The sequence below is a fragment of the Streptopelia decaocto genome, assembly GCF_964273445.1.
Source record: "Streptopelia decaocto genome assembly, chromosome: Z".
Taxonomy (NCBI): domain Eukaryota; kingdom Metazoa; phylum Chordata; class Aves; order Columbiformes; family Columbidae; genus Streptopelia; species Streptopelia decaocto.
The window spans coordinates 27,363,637-27,389,325 of NC_138657.1; the positions used below are offsets into that span (position 1 = coordinate 27,363,637).

The 25,689-nt window shown below is 39.3% G+C and overlaps 1 protein-coding gene across 1 annotated transcript in view; it reads right to left on the reverse strand.

Annotated features, from left to right (window-relative positions):
* The window catches only part of GNAQ (G protein subunit alpha q), a 137,844-nt gene that overhangs the window by 92,979 nt on the left and 19,176 nt on the right, over positions 1-25,689 (reverse strand). The window contains exon 2 of the mRNA XM_082074800.1: positions 71-255. Within this exon, the coding sequence (XP_081930926.1) occupies positions 71-255 (185 nt within the window). The remainder of the gene's footprint in view (positions 1-70; positions 256-25,689) is intronic.

Consider the following 25,689-nt stretch of genomic DNA (forward strand, 5'->3'; position numbering starts at 1 on the left):
AGACCTTCAGTATACTTCGCAAAATAAAAAGAGGAAAAGCTTCAGCTACACAAATAAACAAAAGTCTCACCTTGTTATGTTCATACTTGTATGGAATTTTGAGGGTATCCATGGCTCTGATCATGGCCTGCATTGCTGTAAATATATTCTGGTACACCAGTTTTGTAAAACCCCGTTTGTCTTCATCAGAGTAACCTGATCCATGAATGATTCTCATCTGCTTGATAAATGTGCTTTTGCCACTCTCTCCTGTGCCTGCAAGACAAGTAAGAAGGATATGCTTTAGCCACTGGACACAAACATAACTTTTTCTTGCATTATGCTGACAGCTTGATTAGTGCAAGGCTGAACAGTGTTAAGTGGTGTGTGCAAGGTAACTACAAGGACCAGTTCAGTGTCAAACAGCAGCATCAGTAGCAAATGAAGTACCACCGGATTTAAACTTGCATTTTAACAACTAAACTAATGAGTAAAACAAAACTCCAAAATGTGCATATAATATTTGACTGCATATTTTTAAATCTTCCATTCTCGAAGATATAACCATCCAAAACATCTAACTTTAGGTAATTACTATGCAACATTTTATCTCAAAAACTCTTCCTTGGCCAACTTTCAGGACATCATGGTAGGCAGTGTGCAACCAGTAAATGCTTTAAAAAATAAAAATAAGTACTGTAATAATTACAGCCCTGCACTCTTTAACCTCAAAAACGTGGTGTCAATATTAATTAAAATTTGGCTCATATTCATTAATGGGCAGTCACTCCTTCCTTCCTTCAAATTTCTTTGCATCTCTGTACTTTGTATTAAAAGTAGTTTGATTATGAACATTTCTGACTATTTGTCAATTAAAATGTTAAGACCTCTTTGTTGGAAATTTCACACAGCACACAACACACATTTCTCCTTTGCTCCAATTCAATGAGCTCATCCTCTGTGACTAGAAGAGCTTATCTATATTATTCCTGTGTTTGCTTAAAAGGAGCTGTTGAAATCTAGAATGAGCAGTTGCACAGTCACATAAACCCTGCATGCACCCAGCTACTCAGCCCTGGAGGAAACAAAATGCATGCAGCAGTGTGCATTGCTCAGTGCTGTGCTCTTCAGCCTTTTAGCCTCGGTTTTATTTTAATAATTTCTGTAAAGCTTTCATGCCTCATACCAATAACACTTGTGCCCCAGGACAAAGGCAGCCTTATGCTCCTTACATAATGCTTTAGGTGTCTTGTCAGAGAAGTGTGTATCAAGGCAGTGCAGTGCAAGGTTGAAGGAAAACCCTTAAGCATTTCTGAGATGGCACACTGCAAAAACCTAAGCTGGAAGCCTATCAAAGCTTTTGCCTTTACTGTGACCATCATTTCGAAACCTTCAGTCCCATTTCCCACACACAAAACAGAGTACTAACACGTCTTTCTTACACACATACATCCCAGAAAATCAAGCAGGATCCTCCATACTGACCAATTTTATTTTTTTCTGGGGAAAAAACAGTTATTTACAGAACCACAAATTGTTAGGGATTGGAAGGGACCTTGAAAGATCACCTAGTCCAATCCCCCTGCCAGAGCAGGAACACCCAGATGAGGTTACACAGGAAGGTGTCCAGGTGGGTTCTGAATGTCACCAGAGTAGAAGACTCCACAACCTCCCTGGGCAGCCTGTTCCAGTGTTCTGTCACCCTCACTGAGAAGAAGTTCCTTCTCAAATTTAAACAAAACCTCCTGTGTTCCAGTTAATACCCATTGCCCCTTGTCTCATCATTGGTTGTCACCGAGAAGAGCCTGGCTCCATCCTCCTGACACTCACCTTTTACATATTTTTAAACATTAATAAGGTCACCCCTCAGTCTTCTCTTCTCCAAGTTAAAGAGACCCAGCTCCCTCAGTCTTTCCTCATAAGGGAGATGCTCCACTCCCTTCATCATCTTTGTTGCCCTACGCTGGACTCTCTCCAGCAGTTCCCTGTCCTTCCTGAACTGAGGGGCCCAGAACTAGACACAGTATTCCAGATGTGGTCTCACCAGGGCAGAGTAGAGGGGAAGGAGAACCTCTCTCGACCTACTAACCACCCCCCTTCTAATACACCCCAGGATGCCATTGGCCTTCCAGGCCACAAGAGCACAGTGCTGGCTCATGGTCATCCTGCTGTCCACCATTATTGTTGTAATGAAGCAGAATGTGCTCTGATGCTGCAAAGTGAGACCAAGCCTACCCACCCTTGGCCTATCACGGGGACCCCAGGTCTGTGCTGGGGCGAGGAGGGCAGCACGATATGCACCGGGCACTGCCCAGTTGCCAGGCAGCACCGGCCCCACACCCCCCAACCAGGCCCCGTTTCTGCGGGACAGCCGCTCTGGGTCAGTGACACCTGCCTGTCTTCCAGTTCAGAGTCAGAGGTGAGATCTTTACGCTTCAGCCATCTATGAGTGGGGAGAAAACATCATTTTCCTTATGACTACAAAATTACAGACCTAGACACTACAGAACTATTAGATAGTAAAAAACACCTTGGGCTACCCTTAAGACCACCACAGCTTTTCTCTTTTTCTGAAACATATGAAACAGAGTCAAGTCCTTACATTAAAATGAAATAAAATTCCATACCACATATTTTTTAGAATTCTCTAACAATGTCCAGCTTTTCTGCAAGATATGTCACATATTTAGTACAAAAAATTGTTCAATGTGAACCTATAAAGTACACAATTAGATGCCTTTTTGCTATGATGAACTCTTCTACTAAAGACTCTGTTTTAACTAATACATAAGGAAATAATTTCCAGGAAACACCTCTGAATCAGTGGAATACAAAGTGGCTTCCAGTTTTGTTCCCGATGCTGCCCTACATAGGAATCCAGATGCTTTCAAAATCCCCAAATGCAAATTTAGCACAGAAATATGAAGAACATGCTTGTGTTATCTACTCTGTTTTAAAACCTGAAGCTTCTAATTATTTTAATTCTTTATGGGGAGCATAGGTAGCAATTGATATCACACATGATAATCACACACAAGAAAACACAGTGGTAGAGCAATTTGCATAATTTTAGAGAAGACAGTATTTCACATTATTTACTCCAGAAAGGAAATCTACAAAACCTGCAATATGACGTAAAATTAAAATCCAAAGAAGAATCTAAAACTTAAGTCTGCATCTTATTGAGCTTTGTGGTTCTGTAATTGGGTGTCACTGTACTAAGACTTCGTCAGCCAAAGACCAGTAACAAATTATACTCGGAGATCTAAAGACAAATAGATAGACACACATACACACTATATATATATATACACACACACACATATATGTATTTATATATATTTTTTTTCATACACATGAGTATCTGAAAATATATATTGTATATACATGTAAAATATTATAAATACTCCTTTTCAAAGCCATCCATCTCAAAGTTTCCTGAAGTCTGCCCCTCCCTCAGGTCCACACCTAAAACCACTTTCTTGTGCCTGCTCACAGAATAATTTTCTGGCTAAGCCAGCGGCCATGACGAGGACATTTCTAGTCTTCCTTGACTGCATGTAGTGTCGTACGCACAGGGGCAGTGTGAAAAGCACCCTAGTGAAAATGGAAATCATGGGAAATTTCCAGTACATAATGCATGAAAATAGGGTAAAAGAATATGAATTGACAGATATTAATAGTAATTTGGGGGGAGTCCTGTGAATTTTAAGAAGTGAAAATGTTTGTTTTCAGCACAATATACAGGAACTCACAAAAACTGCACATTGCTAGTTCCTCTTAGATTGTTATGATCAAGGGCAGAATGTCAATATTTTTATATTGCTGCTGAAAAGAAAAGCATACAAAGAGAATTTCAAGTATGGCTTTTAAAAAAAAAAAAAAAACAAAAAAACAAAAAAACCAAACAGTGGCATCAAATCTTTCTGCAAAAAGACGTCCTGTTTACGTGAAAACTACTAAAGAGTGACGGAACACCACTTAAAAGCATATCAGTAGAGATCTGTTTAGATACTTCTCCCACAACTAAAACAACTGGAAAGAAAACAAGCAATGTTATTTACTATCAGATAAACAGGGAAAAGTCCGGCACAATTAATTACCACTGTTAGTTAAGCAGGGCTGCAATCATTACAGCATTTTTACTGCTGGGGAGTGGAATTTTAAATTACCACTGTTAAAGCACTGAGTCAAACCTAGATTTGATTTTTTAAATATATTTTCTGGCTTTTAAAAACCCATGGCTGGCAATATAGGAAGATTAAGACTTTGACTGATAAAACACCAACTGCGCTTTCTACAGCCTCATCCATTACAGAGCAAGTTAAGATATGCAACTTGACAATATGTGCCTAAAATCTTACTTATCACGATAATAAAACCAACACCAGATAACAACTCAAACAAGACTCTTGAGTGGGCCTGTTTCACCTGGTGAAAAGAACAAAACTTCAAAATAGATAAAAAATGCCTACATGTCCTGAGAGGATCTGAATATGCTACAGCTTCTGCTAACTGCAGCTTCTATTACCACCATCCTAGGAATATCTCTAGCTGATACAAGGAGAGAAGAAAGGTGAAATGGCAATGGAGCAGATCAGCAGAATGGACCAGTGTGGGGTAAAACTATACTGAGATCGGTTTTCTGCTGGCTGCTATTGCACATTTAAATTAGTCAAGACTTGGATGAGTTCTCTGAAGCCAGGTGAGTAATATAGTCTGTAAGAAGACAGTTGAAGGCCACACAACATACCAGATTTCCAATGAATAATAATATCACCACTCTCCCTGCCCACCTTTTAAAAAGAGTGACTTTCTAAAAAACCCATGATCCTAATATAACCCTTGGGTGGTACTCTGAAGAGAAGTCAATGGTGTGACTAAAAACACAACAAAAAAATCTTCATGATTTAAGCACACAGTACGGTTGGTCATTTGACTTCTGAAAAAATTTCTTTCCAGATAAAAAAAACAACTCAACTGATGAATGAAAATAATTAACTGTCTTATAAAAGCAGTAAAGAAATGTCTCAAGTAGTGATGAATGGCATAGAGGATTATCAAAATTTGTAAGAGTTTAGCACAGCCTGGCAAATCTCTGAATCCCTCCCCAAATTTTTTTTTCTTCAAATGGTAATAGCAAAAAAATACTACCGTATCATCAAGAACATTACAACTAGAGATCTGAAAGTCCCCCCAGCAGTATTATCTCCAAAAAGAAACCAGGAAGGAAATCAGGCTGCTGAAATTCAGAAGCAATCCCTTACGTGTGTGCTTACACATATATATGTAGATACATGCACAATTTTTTGTATTATTACTATTATTCCTGGAGCACATCCTGCAAAAAAGAAACTACAAAATGTTGAAATACAACTTTCTTTGCCCTGTGAAACTTATGGAAAAATTTTAAACGTGGTTAATTTTAAATAGGTGACAATGCAGCTATTGGCAGAATGGCTCTGAAACTCATGTGGTGGCTGACAAGGAAGATGTAGGAGACTAATTTAAAAGTAATACAAGACTAGAAGCCTATGCTGACAATCTTTTCTTTCACATGGGTGCGCAGCATATACCAGTACTTGTTTTCTCTCCATTGTAACTTAAATAAATCTGAAGTATAAGGCAGAGTGATCAATTACAAGGGTGAAGACTCTTTTTAAACTCAAACAGAAAAAGATACCATTATCTAAGCAAAATACACACTGGCATCTGCTAAGAAAAGATGTGCTGCTAAACTATGCATGACTCTGTTTATTCCGAAGTTTGACCTATGAAAAGGTTAGGGGAAAAAAAAAAAGGCTGTATTTTATTGTTTGAAATTTCATATTTAAATTAGATAGGAAAGGACTTTCTCAATAAGTAAGAGGGGAAAAAAAAAAAAAGCCATTCAAATCCACTACCCTGTTAGCCACTATCTACATATGTTGGTAAAGAACCATTAAATCAACTGTGTGTATGTTCACAAATGACTGGCTTTTAGCTTGGGACTTGGTGGCAGAAAGAGGCCCAGAGGTACCAGGAAAGTGAAGATTCATCAGTCAGAGTGGAGTCAACATCCCACGCAGATTAGGTACAGCTTGACACTTCTATCTGCTGACCATGTTTCTGCTTGCATTATTACTATACCTAGACTCTTTCATCAAACTTTACCCAGAAAACAGCAGTCTGTTGTGCACTGCCTCATTGATTTAAAGAAAAGTGCAGAAATCAACCTCATCAGGTATTAAGTAGTAGAGTAACTCCTATGAGAAGTAAGAGCTACACCAGGAACAAAGAGAAGAAAAATATTTGATTTCAACTAGAAAGTTGCGTTTCACTTGGAAGCAAGTTTTATGTCCTCTCTGCTGCTACTAATTCAGCTACAGAGAAAACAAAAAATACGGTTTATTTTGTTGCTATTCCAGCGGTGGAATGCAGCAGGATCACATTTCTGCTGAAACTGAGTATGGCCCTATATGAAAACATAAAAACTGTGCAGAATTCAGACCTTGGACTGGCCTGGCTTTGTAGGTGCCAAAAAATCCAAATGCATTACAGAATGCATGAGATCATCCCGGGAGCTGAAGCAAAGGAGCCAGTCTGTCCCACCACTTGGAACAGCAGCTTTCAGGCTCGTCGCTGAAGGCCACCGTCCAGAGGGATGTCAGGCTGGTGGCGCCTGCAGTGAAACTCACAGAGGTCCAGGCAAAGCTCCCCAGACACCTTCTGATACCTCTGTGGAAGTTCTGGCGCAGAACTAGAGTATCTCTTCTTCATCAAAATAAGTTGTTGAGGCTAGTGAAACAACTATGTTCCTAAACAAACAGCTCTGTCCATCTGAGGTGACCAAACACCTAAGCAGACATCCTGATGCCTTACGAATGGATCCTTACCTCTACAGCCTTGGCCATCACCTCTGTCGACAGCTACCACAACTAGAGTTGTCCATCATCTTCAAGCTGGTAGAGATATCACCTAGCACTCCTTTCTAACTGAGGACTCTTCATACTCTATGCAACTTTTTTCTCCATTGCTTAAAAATGTTATCTCCATCTCTGTATCACACCTCTTGAAAGATACTTAAGTACCAACCTATACCTCCAACCACTTTATACAATTATGAATTAATTTTTGCAATTGCCCATTTTCATCTTGGTCATAAAAACTAAGGTCTGACACCGAAGTATTTAAATGACAACTCATCCAGAGACATGAGTAGAGTTTCTGTGAGGAAATATTATGAGCCTCCATAGTGAATATAGTAGGCATATTTATATTTTCCATAAAATGAACAGTAGTACTGTACTATCCTCCTTCTCTGATTATCAAACTCCTTAATTAACATTAACAGATTACACCTCATGCTTGATTCACCTGATGATAGGAAACATTTCTGATGGCGTTTCCGCCAGACTAATGGAAAATACCATGGGACAAGCAAAGCAACAAAACAAGCCAGACAGGGAGCTAAAGTCTCCTGATGTGTGTTCCTACACCAACAGCACATGGTTTAGTATTTATGTTAAAAACTGAATGGAATAACTACAAAAAACTAACTTAGGAGAGAACTCAAGAGCTGGCTTTTGAGATTTAACAAAGCACGAGTTTAAAATAAGAGCCATTAACAGGAAAATCTGGGAGATATGTACATACTGTTCTATTGCCAAGTGTTTGTTCCACTGACAGAATCTCCTTAATTTAAAATTACTACATAATAATCTTCTTAATTATTTTGTTCACCATCCACATCTGCACATTCCACTTGCTTTCAAAAAAGGAAGCATAACATAATTTTACCATTCACTAAATTACCTCCCCTGTATCGTTTTAGTAATTTATGAACGTTTAGTTAAGATGACTATCAATATTCTATGAAAGAAAACAAAATACCATTTCATGAATGACTCAGGTAACAGCAAAAAAAGAGCCCAGCAAGATAAGTAAAGATTCCTTCCAAAGAAAGGACAGGTAGAATTTTATGAATATAGGTGAGAAAATGGAGAATTGCATCAAACAAGTAACGTGAAACATCTACATCAGTGAATTGTTTCACGTCTCGTATGTCTGAAACGTTTATGAAAAACTAAGCAAACATTATCCATCATTAAATATTACTAAAGCTGCTGCATCTTTTCCTTACCTCAACTAAGGCTATAAAGACTGTATCTACCTTCTTTATCTAAAAATGTTTTTTTGTTTTCCTCTCATTGATTATTTTATGCATAAATATCACATTGTACTAATAAACTTCCCCACAGGAGACTATGGGAGCTGAATTCTCTCACCTCCTTAAAAAGGGGAAAGAAATAGTCCCATTCTGTAGACAGTATAAATGCTTTCTAAAGCAGAGAAATCCTCTTACAAATTTAACCTGTGTTCGAGCAGATAATAAACTTTGTCACTCTAGTGCAGGAACTAAACTCAAAGAAAGAAAATTAGTATTATCCTCATTGTACCAGTGACAAAATCAGAACAGTCTAAGTGACTACTACAATAAAGCCTAAGACACTGAAATGATAACTGATTAAAAAAACCCCAAACAAACACACACAAAAACACACCAAACCACACTCTACAAACAACCCACCTCCCAAAAACCCGCACGCAACGAAGCGGAAGAACCTCCTTATCTTTTCAAGCTATAATCAGATAACTTCCACAATTCTAGAGCTGTCTCCTTACGGTTTGTGTATTATTCAGAGGCAAAAAAGCAAGAGAATAGAAACAGTCTGCCTTCACAGAGAAAAGCAACTCCTCCAGATTTCAGAGAGCTTTGTCATGGGTTCAGAGGAGGACAGGACCACACCCTGCATGACCTCCTCCTCCTCCTCCTCTTGAAAGGATCCCTCTGAAAAACTAGGTACTCTCTGAAGACAAGCAACTCTTCACAGTCTGTGCATAGCTTTCTATTTTGCATGGTTTGGAGCAACCTGAACAAATTCTGCCTGAAGAGCTCATCCGTGCAGAAAAAAGTGCCACAAGTGAAGTTTCACCCTCAAAAATATTTTCTTTGTGCTACTCACAACTGTAACTGACAGCGAACTGTTGAAAATCAGACCACTGCATGCTGTTCTTCCATGGAAAAACTATGAACAAAACCAGAAGCAAACACTAGCATTAGTCAAAGACGGTATAATGCAAATTCCTACCTTCCTTTCACAGGGGAAATGCCAAATCTGTCTTTCAAAACTTGTATGTAATGAATTTCAAATTAGTTTTTACGCTTACATCTGAGGGTAGAATAAGAATATAGCATTGGAAAGCAGACTGACTTGTAGACTCAAAGACACAAATATGTCGAAGTTGATCACTCTTCCTAAAGGTGCCTCATTTTCACTCAAGTGAAAAGCTTGATAGAAATATCCAGGTAAATAAACCAATAACCTCTTCACCCAATCTTTTATTTATATATATTATATATATATATAAAGAATAAGAGAAAATATCTTGTTAGAGGAGGAGATCAGTAACATATACGACTACCTATAAGACAACACGTAGGTTTTTTTAAGCTACTTATTAATAGAAAATGGTAGTAACGTGCTGACCATCACCTGATTTCCTCTTACAAGCATTTCACTACTGTTTGGAGAAAGACTGGGACCGGAGTTAAACCTCTTAACTTTCTTTTATAATAAACTGAAAATGCTGCGAATTGCAATGGACCATGTAACTCTACATGTCCTGCAGGCCTCCAGGAGCTGAACTTCAGTATGAGACCTCAGTTTCCTCACATTGTAGGATAAGGCTTGGGTTAGTTCTAGGCTTTATTAAGGATGACAATTACATAAAATGTAGGCAAAAAGGAAATACTCTTGCCATTAAGTAAGTCTACCAAATAAAATAATAAAAGGTTTTAAAATAAAATTGGAAAATAATTCAACCATGTTTAAAAAAAGAGTTTACAAATTGGTTAATACTCAGTATCTCAAAACATTCTTACAGGGGAGGGCAGAGAAAGAAATCACTACCTGATTAAGGCTTATAATAAAGTAATGTTATCAAAAGCATTAAGATGGTTTGATGGTAAATAATTTAGATATTATCAATACATTATAAAAATTTGTAATTACGTATTGTATTACATTTTATATTGTCACATACATTTGCAAAATGAAATAATAGCATCTGCTCTTCAAGGTGATCTTCTAGAAGGCTCTGAGTACTTCATGTTAAGTTAATTGTTTAAACTCCTTTCAAGTCTCTTTCAGTTTTTGTTACTCAGCAGGATTATGAACGGACAGACATAATTCCTATTTCTAGCAACTCTGAGAGAGACCATTTCAGGGACACTATAAACCACTTTTCTGTGATTAATCAAATGCAAGGACAAATACTGTTAGCATTCAAAATCACAATATTTTCCCTTTATTTATACCATGGGAGGGAATAAGATACCTTTACTACTTTGAAAAAAACACCTACACCTTTAGAAAAAATTACCTTCATGTCTAAGATACAGAAACAGAGTTTACTGTTGGGTTTTCCCCAACCCCCTCTACAGGTTAACGCCCTTCTACCCAAATGAGACTGACACCATTATAACTGGAAAAGGGGAATCTGGATCTCTTGGCATGTTTTATTATCAAACACAACTACCATGTACAAGAACATTTGTACAAAACAACAGCTGTATTTAACTTGCACACAAAGCCTTATACTTCGCATGTTCTGCTTTCATGAGGTGTAGTTAGGATTTCCGCAGTCAATTTTCTCATTTATGTTTTAAAGAAGTACTGTAATACCTAGAGAGTGTACCTGATATGCATTTCTGTCCATCAGAAATGCTGATAAAAAACAGTATGTTATGCAATTTGTTAATTTTTAACAGTGTTAACAACTAAGTGCAAAAGCATGAAAACTCCCTTTCCAAATAAAAAAAAAAAAAAAGTATTTAGTGTATTTTATTTTTGTGAGCTCTATTTTGAGAGACCAACATAAAACTCTTGACCTACCACTCATACAAAAGAGCTCCATCCAGAAGCTGAAAGGACACAGCAGAGCATTTTGTTTCTTAGAATATGAAAATACTTCAAAATTAATTGTTTTGCTACACCAAAACTAGTATAAATGTCTCTTTACTGAAAACAAAAATCACAGGAATAGTAGCAATAATGATGCGATAATTATGTCAAGCAGCATTTCAGATATTACTGAACATCACTATCTTACATTAAAGACTAAGAACAGCAAGTGCTTCTTAGCATTTTGTTCATTTTTTTCCTCAAAAATGGTTGGCCACTGCTTCTAGAAAAGATACTCATTCAAATACTGGGCTTTAGTCTAGATACCATGGAAAGTTCCCTCCATGGGGGGGAAAAACAAACAAACACATGCAAACACACACCACCACACAACATGAACAAACAAAAAAACTCTTAGGTTTTCAACCTTTCTATATGTCTCTCATATATATGTCTCTCATTCATGCAAAAAAAAACCCCAACCATTTTCATATGGATTTAGATAATTAAAAAATTAAAAAAAAAAGAATAAAAAAGAAAACAGATTGTGCTGGTTCTTCTAACAGATGAAGAGTTAAGAGTTTTTTTCCCCACAAAGCTATTTGAGGTCTCATTGTGTTAGGTTATGTACTCTCAGGAAGACACTCAGGCTGTCCCCCTGGCCTCTTGTGTTTTTTTGTTGTTCATGCTTCTGAGCACTCTATGTCCTCTGTACCAGTAAGATAACATAGCTGTTTCTGAACACGTAATTAGACAAGAGTCGACTTGCTAGTATCATTATCAAACTTACATTAGAGACATAAAGGATCAAGTGTCGGTATGCAGATACCTGTCAGGCAGTTTCCCTGGTCCATTCACCCAGTCAGCACTACACTAGGGACAGAAGGATGCTTTCACACCTCAAATATACCCCTGGCACTAAAGCAATAAGGTAATTTTTGCTTCAGTCCAACTTCAGACAAACAAGCCCAACCAAAGTACAGGGTCTTGAAAGCAGAGCCTTGCGCTGACCACGGTGAGGAGTCTGGCAGGCAGGTAATACACCTTAAAAGGTTTACTACACATTGTGTATCTTCCCTGGTTTCCAAAGAAAACTCACCTAGAGAAAAAGTTAAATGATATACTGCCTTAATGGCGTAAGCTAAACATGAAGACTTACAGTAAGCATTTTTGCCTCATATTTAAGCCTTTTCCCTCACACCGGTGTGAAGGGGATGGATGCTTCCACAATCCTCCTCCTTCCCTGGGGAGACTGAACAGGTGGTGGCAATCCAAACCCACATCCACCCACTTTCAGTCCCACTCATACCCTCTCCTTGAAGGAGTATCCATCTCACTCCCATCACCAGCCCAGCTACTCCCTCTGGGGCTGGTCTCCATGTCACTGCAGTGGATCACAGCACCAAACCTGGGGGGAGGAAGGAGGTGAGGGTGCTTTAGGCATTTTACAAGGAACAAAGAAATGACACCCTTCCAGCAAACTGAACATGGGGGGAGAGAGCTTCATCGGACTTAACTGCTGCTGTGAGGACAAAACGGGGCTGAGTTGGGAGTGGGAGTGCAAGGCCGAGGCAGATTCCACTTCCCATTTCCCACCCAGCAGCCATAAGAAGGCGTGGGAAGGGCCTTCCCCATCCCCCACAGGAGCTGCGCCCCTCCTGCCTGGCCTTCGACCCACAGCCATGCAGGGCTGTGCCAAGCCCAGGGCTGTTCTCCCCACAGCCCTTCAACAGGAAGGTTCTCAGAGGACAGTAAGCAACACAGAGAGAGGCTCCGCTCCTGAAAGACCTGCCCCTTAGAGCAAGCTGTGTGTCTTTAACCCTCCTCCCCCAGGACTGGACAGAGCCCAGCAGAGCTGACAGCCCACGATAAGGAGCCCTGGCGTGGCAGCAATGCAATAAAAACACATTCCTGCATTTGTGTTTTCATCCCTCAAATAATCTGAAAGGTTTGAGTGTCGGATTTGTGCTCCCCTTGTTCCTGCACTTAAGCTGCCTGTGTGTCTCCACACACACAGGGCTGTGGGTGTGTGCACGCACACAGGCTGAAACCCAGGCTGGCTCCAAGGCCGATCGGTCATAAATCCACCCCGAGGGAAGCACAGTTCCAGATATTGTGGCACATTTCCTGCAGCTTATGGCAGATCGTCCTTAACTCAAGAGAGTGCTTTTTAACTGCTGCTTCCCCTGGAGAGAGTCACTAGCTATTTATTTTTTGTCATCCTTTTGCACTTTGTCTTCTCAGCCATCAGAAGAGCCATACGCTAATTAAGCAGCTTCCCCAAAATGAAGCTAGCCCTTCTGCACACCTCTTTCCCATGCAAGGACAGGAGTCAAGAGCTGGCCAGCTCATTAGCTGGACAGGAACAACACAAGTGCTATATTATCGTACCTCAGGAAAAACAGCCCATGTCTAATTTCAACCATTTCAAATCTAACAAGAGTTGAATAATATTAACAAAAGAAAGACTGAACAAATTCATGTTTTTATCATGTTCTTTGCTTATTTTAATGTAAATATACATGCACACCACGCACAGAGTGATGAAGACTCTATAGACGCAAATACGCCACTGGCACTCTCTGAGTTTAAGAAACCAGGTCAAGGGTAGTATTACCAAAGAACAACTTTATAATTAAAAAAATTATAATTAGATCCTCCACCAAAAAAAAAAAAAAAAAAAAAAAAGAATCCCTGTTTTTTATTAAGAAAAAAAATAGAAAGTAAATTGAATAGCTAAGTTCTGAGAGGACATCCTTGCTAGACTTACACACTACACCCTATAGGTATTTTCATGCTAAGTAAATTATTACAAGAATGCAGTTTTCTTTTCAGATGGAGCATTTGCCCATGAAAACACCTGAAAAGCTGAAAAATTTTAAGCTTGGGGGAAGTGAAGGCTGAAAGCTACTAGTAGGTCACTAAGAACCCAATATGAGAAGACACTAAGGCCAAGCGGGCAGATTTTTCTGGTCAAAACATCCAGTCCCCCTATTTTGCGCCAGCACTTCTAACAGCACGGTGTACCAGCACGCTGAGAAGAGTGGCATTTGAAGGCTCTGCCCCTCTGGCAGCGCAGCAGTGGGGTGGCAGGACGGAGGAGCACCCCGAGCCCGGCCCCACTCACCCACGCAGCTCAACTGCTTCAGCAGCTCAGGTGAAAACTGGTTTCCAGCCACACCTCGGACAAGACAAAACTGAGGGAGGGCTCCATGACTCTTGCCTTCTCTTCAAGAGAAACTGCTGATCCTCTGTATAATTAACTTGTCATATGCTGAAGGTACATATTGATTTAGACCTGATGTTGTAACCTTGTATATACCAGATTATTACCCCGCCACACAAACTACCAACCAAGAATGGCTAGACTAGCAAATAAGTGCTATATATTTATGAAGGTACTAAAAAATGTGAAGTAGTATCAATTGGAAAACAATGGGAATTGTGGATAAGCAATGTGCCTTGTTGCCTCTCAGAAAAAACATCCATTTGCCAGATACTTTTACAGTATTAGAAGAAATCTTAAGAAATGCATGAACTAGATGCATTTTGAGTTAACAGCTACTGTTCTACCCAAACATCAACTCCAGCCAAAACCACATACTACTGAGATGCAGCTATGTACCTTTGTATAAGCCACCTCCTTTCTCTCCTCGAGCCTCTTCGCAGTTCTGTCCTCTCCTGAAATGCCACGTGGCTTCCTGTTTAATGGAAGTTCACATGCTGTTCACTGGAATGTAAGTTACTGGCCTTATAAATCCTGGTTTATCTCCGCATCTGAGAGAAAGTTCTAAATTCACTTAAGTTCCTGAGTAATTAAGTTTGTTATGGTACTGGGGTTTTGTTTTAGGGCCTTCACATAATTCTGCTTTTCACTGGTTATACTTGTGTCCAGTTTCACAGAGATTACTCTGAATATATTTCTAACCATTTTCAGTGCTATGAGCAAGACACTCAAGAACATGCTTATGCTGACATTCTGTTCCTGTTCTGATTTTGTACACCAAATTACCTAGAAAATTAACTGTCAGGGCAAGGAACCATAACACAATTGCAGCTCACATGGGGGCAAGGTGGTGGGGGGAAGGACTTCCAGCTTCTGTTAGCCTTTTTTTCCTTTCTCTAAAGGAAACTTTTACTTCCAGGACGTACATCATTCCTTTCCACAATACTCAAATCAAAAGTGTTCTAGTCCAAATTATTAGTTTACATTTTAGGCTATTAAAATGCAGTCTACACAAGTCAACATTCTTTATAAATTCTTTGTATTATAATTTCAGTTCAGCTAAAAAAAACCAAACAAAACAAAAACCAAACTAACCAAAAACCAAGTGCACATCCAGCTGTCAGCAGAAACCACAGAGTTAACCATGCAAAGCTAAACAAGGATTTACTTACAACAACCACAATGGCACAATGCTGAAAGGTGATTATATTTGGCACCTCCATATTTACTTCTACTTTTGCAGTAAAAACACAGTACCAAAGAAAAAAATAGCTTATTTAGGCCTTCAACTGTAAGGAGGCCCCTGTGCGCCAACATGTGGAGGAAACATGAGATCCGAAACTCCACCAATTTTCAAGTTAAAAATAAAATACTTTTGTCTTTATAAACTGCAGTCTCTAATTCCCTTTTATATATGATTGGACTGTCTGAAAATGTATCATGAAAAACATTGGAAAATGCAACAGGAGTGATTAAAAACGTTTTCTTCATTCTCAGGCTTGCTCTAGGAGGAAGGAAGGAAGAAAAAATAATTACAGATAATAGGTTACAATGATTGAAAATACAACCTAGACCTTTTAGATGTATAAAAAACCGGCATAATGCCACTATTGCCCTAAAGGACTTCAAGCTTGTACAATAACAGCTCATTTTATGGAGAGTACAAATGTTGAAAATGCTAACACTTTCAACACAAGGACAAGTATTGAGACAAATGCTGTTTACTCTGCTAACTTCACCATTTCTGACCAACAGACCCCTCCGTGTGGCTTCTGATTTTCTGCAGAATTTGCAAAACCACCACCAAAGAGAGACGTGTTTCTATCAGTGACGGCGCCCACCCTTTGGTCAGGACTTTGCTCATGAACCCACCAGTAGCCGTCCACCCTCCCCCTGCAGGTCTCGACACCGTGCAAGCCCGGAGAAGAGAGATGCATGTGGAAGAAACCACCTCCGCCCGTGACAGCTTGGTGCGAGCAGCCACTCACCTACCCATGTTGCGGGCACAGCCTGGCCCTTGGCCAGGGGGGTACGAGGAAGGAGCCCCTCCCCCAGAGACAGAGCAGAGGCAGGCAAGGCAGCTCCCTATGAAGATCATGGTGCAGAATTTATTTTGGAGCCTTCAAACACAAGCAACACGGAGCCGTTTGGCTGCCATCACGCTGGTGACTGAGAGCTGTCTAGAAAAGCATGAGGATGCCACTCTCATCAGCAGCGGTGGCCAACCCTATTCCACGCTTAGCAACATTTTTGTTTTCAAGAGGGATGGCGAGCAGAACATGATGTGATAGGTAGTTCTGAAATATCCTTTCTTCCTCTGGTCAGCTGCCAAGTTTTGGGACACTTTGCTGACCCCATCTGTCTTATCTGTCACACAAGAAATGGAAGAAAAAGCCCAGCTGCGCCAACACTACTGCCTTACAGACCCAAACCGTGCTGGAAGCCTTTGTGCATTAGTAAAAAATTAACCACTGCACCCTCTGAGGTAAGTACACAGAAGCTGCTGAATCATTCATGCACAATCAACACTTCATACTAATTAGCAGTTCCCTCAAAAATGTTTGCCATGAAGAAGCTGCAGCTGATTTTATCTTACATTATTTACAAAAACGTGCAAGCATTCTGACATTTACAGACAAAGGATGGTCCTCTAATACCTGGTGCATGGGAACAGTCCCATAAAATACAACTGAAGTTTGGTCTTCGGTTTGGAGCTGTTCAGGAAAAATGTTATGTAGTAAACAACAGGAGGTTTGTCAACTTTGGTAAAGCAACTTAGTTGACCAAAACATGCAGTTAAAGACTACTTTCTCACTGTGGAAGACAAACAATGAATCTACAGAAATGTGTTAAAAGAAGGCAACAGATGACTGAATCCCAGATGTCCTGTGTTATTCCCTGATATAAAACTTAAGACTGATGTTTCTATTAAAAAAAATAGCAATCCTTTTTGACTGTCATCTGATATCAGCTTTTAAATCTGATTATAAAGTCATCTTGTGCCATCTTCACAGCTTTCTATACTTCACAGTTCCACCTGTTTCCTGAAGATGAAGAAAAAACACATTTTAAAGGCTTCTGCACAAGTTTTCAGAGACTAGCACTTGTATCAGCTATCGCATAGCTTTACTTCACCCTGCCAGTTACTTCCCTCCTGCCAACAAGATAACTTAGAAAGTCAAAAAAATGACAGTGGGTTTCCTACACTTTAGTAAGTGTCGCGGTTTAACCCCAGCTAACACTGAAAACCATGATAGCCACTTGCTCTCTCTCACCCCCGAATAGGGGAAAGAATTGAAAGCGAAAGGAGAAACTCAGATTGAGATAAAAGATAAAAACAGTTTAATAAAACAACAATATAATAGAAATATATTACTAGTAATAATATATATATAAAATGGAAAATAGAATACAGAACAATAGAAACTCAATGCAATTCCTCACAAACTCTCTCTGAGCTGAGCGGCCAGTCCCAGGAAGAGCCAGAGCACTCTGGTCCCGAACAGCTGATCCTGGGGACAGAGAGAGAAAAGACCAAAAAGGCAGAAAGGCCCAGAGGCCTCTGCAAAACGGCAGAACAGTGAAAAGCTGAACTAAAGGAATTCCTGAATGGAACTCAGCCGGAATGGAGCAGAACTGGAATAAGTCTCCTCAAATGGAAAACCCAACTCCTATTAAATATGAAGCACAATACTTCATGCCATGGAATACTCTCATTGGTCAGCCCGGATACCAGTCAAAGTTTGTCCCATCCATGCCCCCCTTCCGAGCTGCCTTGCACCTCCAGACATAGAGCCCAGAAAGACCTTGGCTCCTGGACAACAACTAAGTTCTTACATTCTCTTCATTCAACCTCAAAACCACTGTAACATTACTTGACAAAAAATATTAATTCTGTCTCAAGATGTTACCTTCTGGTTCTCAAACTAAATCTAAACAATGACCATGCTGGCTACAAAACAAAAACAAACAAAAACAACAACAACAAAAACAGTTAGTTTCTAACTGCATGAAGAAAATTACCTCAATTTCACTCAAACAGCACAATAAGATACTTCCAAAATGCGAACATTCAGAAAAGATATATTTCTAAGTCTTGTGTGCAAAATCATTTCTGCAATTCGAGTTTGCAAGAGAAAACTCACACTGTATTTACATGAAAATATGGATTTTTACACTATGCAGCTCAGAGTCACCATACTGAAGTTCCACTACCAGAACTACAAGAAATTACAAACCCTGTTGCAGCTAAACAGACCAGGGTACATTCAGACTTTTTTCTTCTGGGGGGCAGGAGGAGAGGTGCATGGAAAAGAAAAAAAAAACTCCCCACAAGTTTCTAATTGTTAGCTCCTCCTATACAGATTCCACTGATATCAGTAGTAAGGAAAAGGCACAATTACACTTCAAAAAAAAAATTAAGTTACAGAACAGCTTGGAAAAAGAAATTAAAGAAAGTGATAATGACCTCAGGAAAGGTTAATCATAAAACCTTCTTTTTTTCTGTGATCCTTATTAAGGATTTTATTCTGTGATCCTTACTCTAAGTAGTCCCAACAGATTAGTGCAAAGTATGGCCTTATTAATATGCATGAGGGCAAAAACCTGAGAGTAGACATAAAAACTGCAATGTGTATTTTAATCATTTTAGAGCCATTCTTGAAAAATAAGCATTAGATGCTTTCAAAAATTCTCTGCCACTCAGTAACCTAAGTACCTAAATAGTTTTTAACTTGGAGAGAGGAGTCCAAGAGCAGAGTTACCATGGTGTAAGCAGTTACCACACATGAGCTGCTCCACAGTGGTTTTTTTTTTTTTTTGCCTGGGTAGCTTCAGTTATGTGTAAATGTCAAGCTTTATAAAACTACTTTATTAGTCCTCTTTTATTTCAGTCAATCTTGCTGGACTCGATAGTTAATGAGAAGATTAAACATGTTAAAACACTGTACTAATAAGTAATTTCACCTATGTTATAGCATACTAACAATTGAAGATAAATTTAAAGAGCCCACTCTATAATCTTCTACTAACCACTAAATTTTTAAACTAAACTATCAAATGAAAGCAGCAGAACACTTAATTTTCTGCTAATTACTTACATTTACTCTAGCGCAACTCTGTTGTTACAAGTTTATTGTTAACCTGTTCTAATGCTTTTTAACTTCTACTTGAGAACCAATTCTTTGCAAGGTGTTTTATTACATCACAAAACTAGGTGTACAGGTCATGATCCCATTCCTTCTCAACACAGAGGTGAAACATACACTTGCCTCAACAAGAACAGATTTGAGCCCAGTGTGGTTATGCCTGTTCTATGTGGTTTACCAGTCCTCAGAACAGTTCCTCACAAAGGTGTTTATGTTATTGTTGTAAATTTTCGTTACTGAAAACTGTTTGCTTATTTTTAAACAATCAAGAAGAACAGCTATCGACATTTCCCTGCATTACTTTTAAAGGCTATTGGTACTTAACCAATAAATACCATTTTTTTTCTACAAATCTCAGCTGCATGCTAGATTTTACTGAGATTTTTTTTTTTAAATTAATTCCACACAATATTTTTCTACATGAGCTATCTGTTTCAAATCAGAGTTAATAGGATGTTACCTACATTGTTGCTTTGCATATCCAAAATTTTTTTAAAAACAGAAGTCAGTATCAAGAAGTCTCCAGGTGGACAAGCTACTTAATCCAAACTATATCTTCACACAGTGCCACTTGGACTTATGTAGAACTGTGCCTACTGGTGCTCCAGTAGGCACATACAGACTCCCTTTTAATCACATACCCTCCACTGGAAGGTGCATTAGCTGTTTCTGGTAAAACACAGATGCAGTGATTTGTACTCTGTACTGTATGCCAGCTTCCCGTTACTCAAAACACGGTGCCTCTCAAACAACAGATGACTGCAGGCAATCCAGTATTTGATTAACTCTGGAAAGAATGCGAAATTTGCAAGAAGTCCTACATTTTTATATCTCCTACATTTTTATTAGCCTGAGATTAAGTGTCTTAGATTCTTCTCTTCCCTTGCACAGGTATTTCCTGAATTAACAAGACTGAAATGCAACCATCCCTATTTCTGTAGATGAACAGAAGACAAACTTCATATTGGAAGGCCATCTACTATCTGTTGGCACAGGGCTGCCAGCCTTGATGTTTCCCTGCTGCAGGGAAGGACCTATGTCAAATAAGCAGTAAAAGCAGAAGTTTCCAGAGGCTGTCATTTACCAGGTCTGTATACAGCCCACGTGCCTGACACATTAATAGAATCACTGAGCTTCCTCCACAGACACCAGGGAACTACACTGCTGGCACTTGTGTGGTGAGCCTGGTGCTCGCAGAAAGCATTGGCTTTACTAAGCCTGTGCACAGTGACTGCAGTATGTGTATACGCTACTTTTACTCTGAGCATGTGAGTGGGCCCCCTAAGAACATCCACAGGCTGCAGACACTTGCACAACAAGTAAATGGCACGCTGATTATTCCTGGGCTGCCTTTGCAAGAGTCCAGTCCTAGCATGTTTAAGTACCTACACTTTGAAAAGGATAAAATTATATTCAGCACACTATGAACTGTCCTAAGCTATGTTTACCGTGGGCTATTTAAGGCAGAACTAGCATGGATTACCAATGAAAAAATGAGGTTTCTTTGTGGTGTCGGACTTCACTCAAGGGCCTTTTACAGACATAATCCTGGGTTGAATCACACCACTGCTGAAATGTGTTCGTATCCTGAACAAGCAGAACAGACGAGTAGAAACATCAGCCACTACTGAAGATCTACAGGTTAAAGCAAGCAGAAGGGACAGTGGCTTCCTAAGTTTTTGCTCGTGGACAACTCAAAGAGTAATGTATCTCTCCGGCTGTGAAATACCATCTAGATCAAAAGCATGTAGGGAAGGACGTGCCCTGGAGCTTTGCTATAGCCATGGATTGTACAGATAGGATGAAGCACCATGCCTGCAATTCACTCACTAGCCATAAATTATTTTCTTTGATTTGTGAACCACAAAGGCTCACTGGAAAAGGAACTGTACTGGGATCCAAGTAATATGCTCTGCTTCTGTCACCTTTTTTACTTCGTAAGTGGGTTTTCACAAATATAATCTTTGTTGCCATTTCCTGCTGTTATTTATTGTGCTATTTTATGCAATAAACAACGTTGTGCAAAGCATTTTAAATCCTACTAACCCAGTGTTTGCAGCAGAGCAAATGGTTTAACCATTCCAGTGAGGATCTCATTAGAACCTCAGTATCAATGAATCTAACACTCTGATACATTGTAACAAGCTGATTTTTATGTCAAATCACAGGAACCCTCTCAGAAGCACCTCTATCAAGGGATGTTTTCATACTGCAACAGCAGTTCATTACTGACAGCTACTAAGTCACCAACATGACCTCGTAGGGCAAAGAAACAATTCCTTTATGTCAACTACAGATGTGGGCCAGTTGGTTTACATCCATCCTATCAGAAACACCACACACGTAATCTGACTTCAAACTGGACAATCACAAAACAAACTGTTATTAACAAAAACGTTGTCTCGGCTTTTGCAAGGAAGGATTGCTAACATAATGCTACACGAATAGATACGTCTTTTTATGTTATTTACCAGCAATCTTAGTTAGAAGCTAATGAATCAGATAATTACACCACTATTCGTTCACTTGAACTTATCATCTTTCTAATCAAATTCATGAGATATTTATTAATTTTCTGCAAGGCCATGAGAGACAGTCTGTAATTCTCTTTGCCTGTGAAGCTGGACAATGAAGTTATGTTTCATATTTCCATGTCCTGTGAATTCAGCTAGCCGGCTATCAAGCCCCAAATCCAATCCCACCTCAAGAGTTTGTACATATTTTACTTCCTCCTCTTCATATTACTTAATAAACAACTATTTTTCTTCTTACCAAGAAGAATACAAGATCCATGGAGGTGAGCTATAGCGTAGATAATGTCAGGAGCTTTTTGTGATTTTATGTGATACTGAAAGCAATTAGGAGAGTATTTGACCTCTGTAAACATTACAGTGTAATATAATAGCTTGCTCCCTTACAAACTCAACTGATGGACTAAGATTACTTCTTCCTTCTAGTTAGTGTAGGATAGTTTCTAAAACATACTTCTCCAACACTGTAAATGTACTCTATCAACCACCTGATCAAAAGCTTCCCATCTCTTTCTTGAATTAAAATTTTCTTTTCCATTTGTATTGGTGGCCAAAAACCACCTGAGAAACATGCAAACACGGTAATTGTACATCAAGTTAAAGGTATCTCGCTCACTTTAAGCATGAAAAAATTCAAGTCAGGGTCATTTTGGCAGACAAAAAACTGACATGGGAAAGCCAGCATCAAACCTCTCATCTAACAACAGTTTCACAGCTACACACATGGCATAGGCCAAAGTTATTTTAAATGCTGCATGAATACACTTGCACATGCAGAGGCAGGCAGAAGGAGAGGTATTTTTCATTTCTTCCTGACAAAAGGACAGTCTGAAAGGTTGTTTGTGTTTTTCCCAGCTCAATTCCTTTAAATATAAGATCAGAAATATTTATTATCATTATCTCATTTTTCTGATGCTTCTGTCAAAGAACATTGCTTTGAATTGACAGTAGCTATAACCATTCACTGAAGGAAAAGGTCAAACAATTTAGAAGTTACTTAATTGGTAATTTAGATGCTAAAAAAGACAAGTAAGAACCAACGAGTTTTGACAATGCCTGATCAAAGAATAAAAACTTCTCTAACCAATTAATTATGTTGCAATATAAACTTTCTGCTGGGTCCAACATGGAAAGTACTACACAAGTGATATATCATTAATGGTTCAGACAATTAAAAAAAATATGTATATTAAAGAGTATGATATGTTCAAAGTTTTTTCATGTAACGGACTAACGACTTCAAACTACTACTGGCACTGATATACAGAGACAGAGAGTAAGTAGCTCATATTCTTCATGAAAATCAGACTTAATTAAAAGCTGTTTCTAAACCTAAATCAACTTATTTCAAATTACTAATATTTCACTATCTCTCAGTACTAATAGGGAGGGGAAATTCCTGAGGTGGAATGTCAGTTCCACCACTCTTTGGAAAGTAGTAGTGAAGCAAGAAGGCCAACTTTTTGTTCCATGTATATAAAATGCTATTTGGAAATTCCTGCAAACACATGCATTTTTCCAGTTTAGCTGTGCTTCGCAGCTCTGAAAATCATAGAATCATCTAGGCTGGAAAAGACTTTTAAGATCATTGAGTCCAATAATTAACCTAACACCGCTAAGTCTACCACTACCATGTCCCTAAGTGCCACATCTACATGTCTTTTCAACACCTCCAGGGATGGTGACTCAACCACTTCCCTGGGCAGCCTGTTCCAATGCTTCACAACTCCTTCAGTGAAGAATTTTTTCCTGACATCCAATCTAAATATCTCCTGGAACAACCTGAGGCCATGTCGTCTTGTCCTATCACTTGTTACTTGGGAGAAGAGACCAACACCCTCCATGTTACAACCTCCTTTCAGGTAGTTGTGGAGAGTGATAAGGTCTCCCCTCAGCCTCCTTTTCTCCAACTAAACAACTAACCTGTAGGCATGGCAAAACTCCCACCTGAAACCACTGGGGTAGACATACACTAGTCTTTAAGCTAGGTTCAGGAGAACACTTTCAAAACAAACCCTCTCATCTCCCTTGTTCACTGTGCTCTCCTTCATTACCATCAAAATACTTCTAAGTGAGAAGCTGGAAGCTGGATTCCTTTAGAATAAAACCAGTAGGGACCACACCTAAAGCATTCTAGCCACAACCAGCCATTTAGTTCCTGGAATCAGACTAGACTTGGTTTAAAGCAAAGCAAAATGAACAAACCAAAACCAAACAAACAATCCAAACAAACAAAAACGTGGAACACAGACATCAGGTTCCCAGCACCTACTGTTTTGCCCCAGAGACCCACTCTCCAGTTCACACTATTTGCTAACTTAGCCTTTGTCTCCACTCCCCCGCCTAGATTACAGGGATAATAATAATTAACTACTTCCTCCCTCACAAAGGCAACAGAGTGACTGGTTAGCTAATGGGTGTGCAACGCTCTGAAAACGTGCAGTGATACAAAACTATCCCCTCTTATTACAAATACTCTTGCGCTGTTATCAACCAAAAAGAGAGCAGCATGGAAACAAGAATCAATCCATAACATCCTTGGTTTCTCTACAGTAAAAATCTGCTCCACTTGATTCAGTCACTCTGATCATAGCAGGTTTATTTCATGAAAGCTAATAATCTGACTGAACCCTCAATGTCATTGTTATACACAATAGAAGGAATAAGTACCTGCCACTGTTTTTGTGCGTCTCCTACTTACTTACTTTTGCTTAATGGAATCCAAGATAATGTAAGGAATGTATGGATATTTACTTTTGAGACAGCCATGTTGTTAATTATTATCCTTAATGAATCTTTTTGGCATTGCATTTATGGTTCCAGAGTTCCTTACCTGTCAGGCTTGGCAGTACAGCAATAGTCTATTGTGAATTTGAATTTGTGGACTCCTGAAGCTGACACAGAAGATGACAGGGCAATGCACATGCTATTACAAAAGCACATCGGTTAGGTATGTGATGAGAACATACTTCCTATCTGGAAACAAGGGCTCTGAACTACGGCTTTGACTCAGGCTACCAACATGTACTCCACTGCTCTTTGTGGGAATTTCACTGATTGTCCTCAGCAGGGCTTTCGTGGATGGCTGTGAGACACGTTACCCTCACATCAACAAGAGAAGAAAGAATGACTTGGAATTTAGGTCCAACTCCATAATTGCAAAGAATTTTTCATCTGTGCCCTGCTGCTCTATATTTCCACTGAGCAAAATCTATACTTCCTCAGTTTTTGACATTTAAGTTCCCCAGCTGTTTAGGATTTTGCCTCTGACTTACTCAAAAGCACCCTGCTGTTGGCAAAACCAAGGAGTGTTTGCGATGCTAAGTGCCAAGAGAGTCTGTAAACTAAACATCTCCCTGCCTCCAAGACAGACTCATCTGACAAGGTGAGCAAAGCAAGCCTGGCATCAAGTGTGAGGACATTTTGTCTGCTTCAAAATACTACCACAGGCAGAAATAACTCCTTCTACTTAAAAGAGCTTACTGTTTAGCAAAATCATGCAGGACATGTAAGAACTTTAATTCATTTCTCTTGTTTGGCCAATTCAGTTCAAACTTCCAACTTCAGCCTCTCAAGAAAGATAACTCACTGTCAGCCTACACTGTCATCTATCTTCCATTCTCGAGCTGAAAAGCAGGAACAAAAATGATTACGTTCTCAACCTCAATCAAAAGGGAGTCTCTCTCTGCATCCAATCCTGCCAGTTCTGCCTATTCACACACATGCTTACTCACTCATGCCATTCTTCCTGGGCTTCTAAATCAGGTCAACGGGCAAGTAAGTTAGGCACTGAAGTTCTCACTGGCAGAGGACGCAGTTCTCTCCGGGAATCCTGCAATCTCTCCGAACAGATTCTTCAC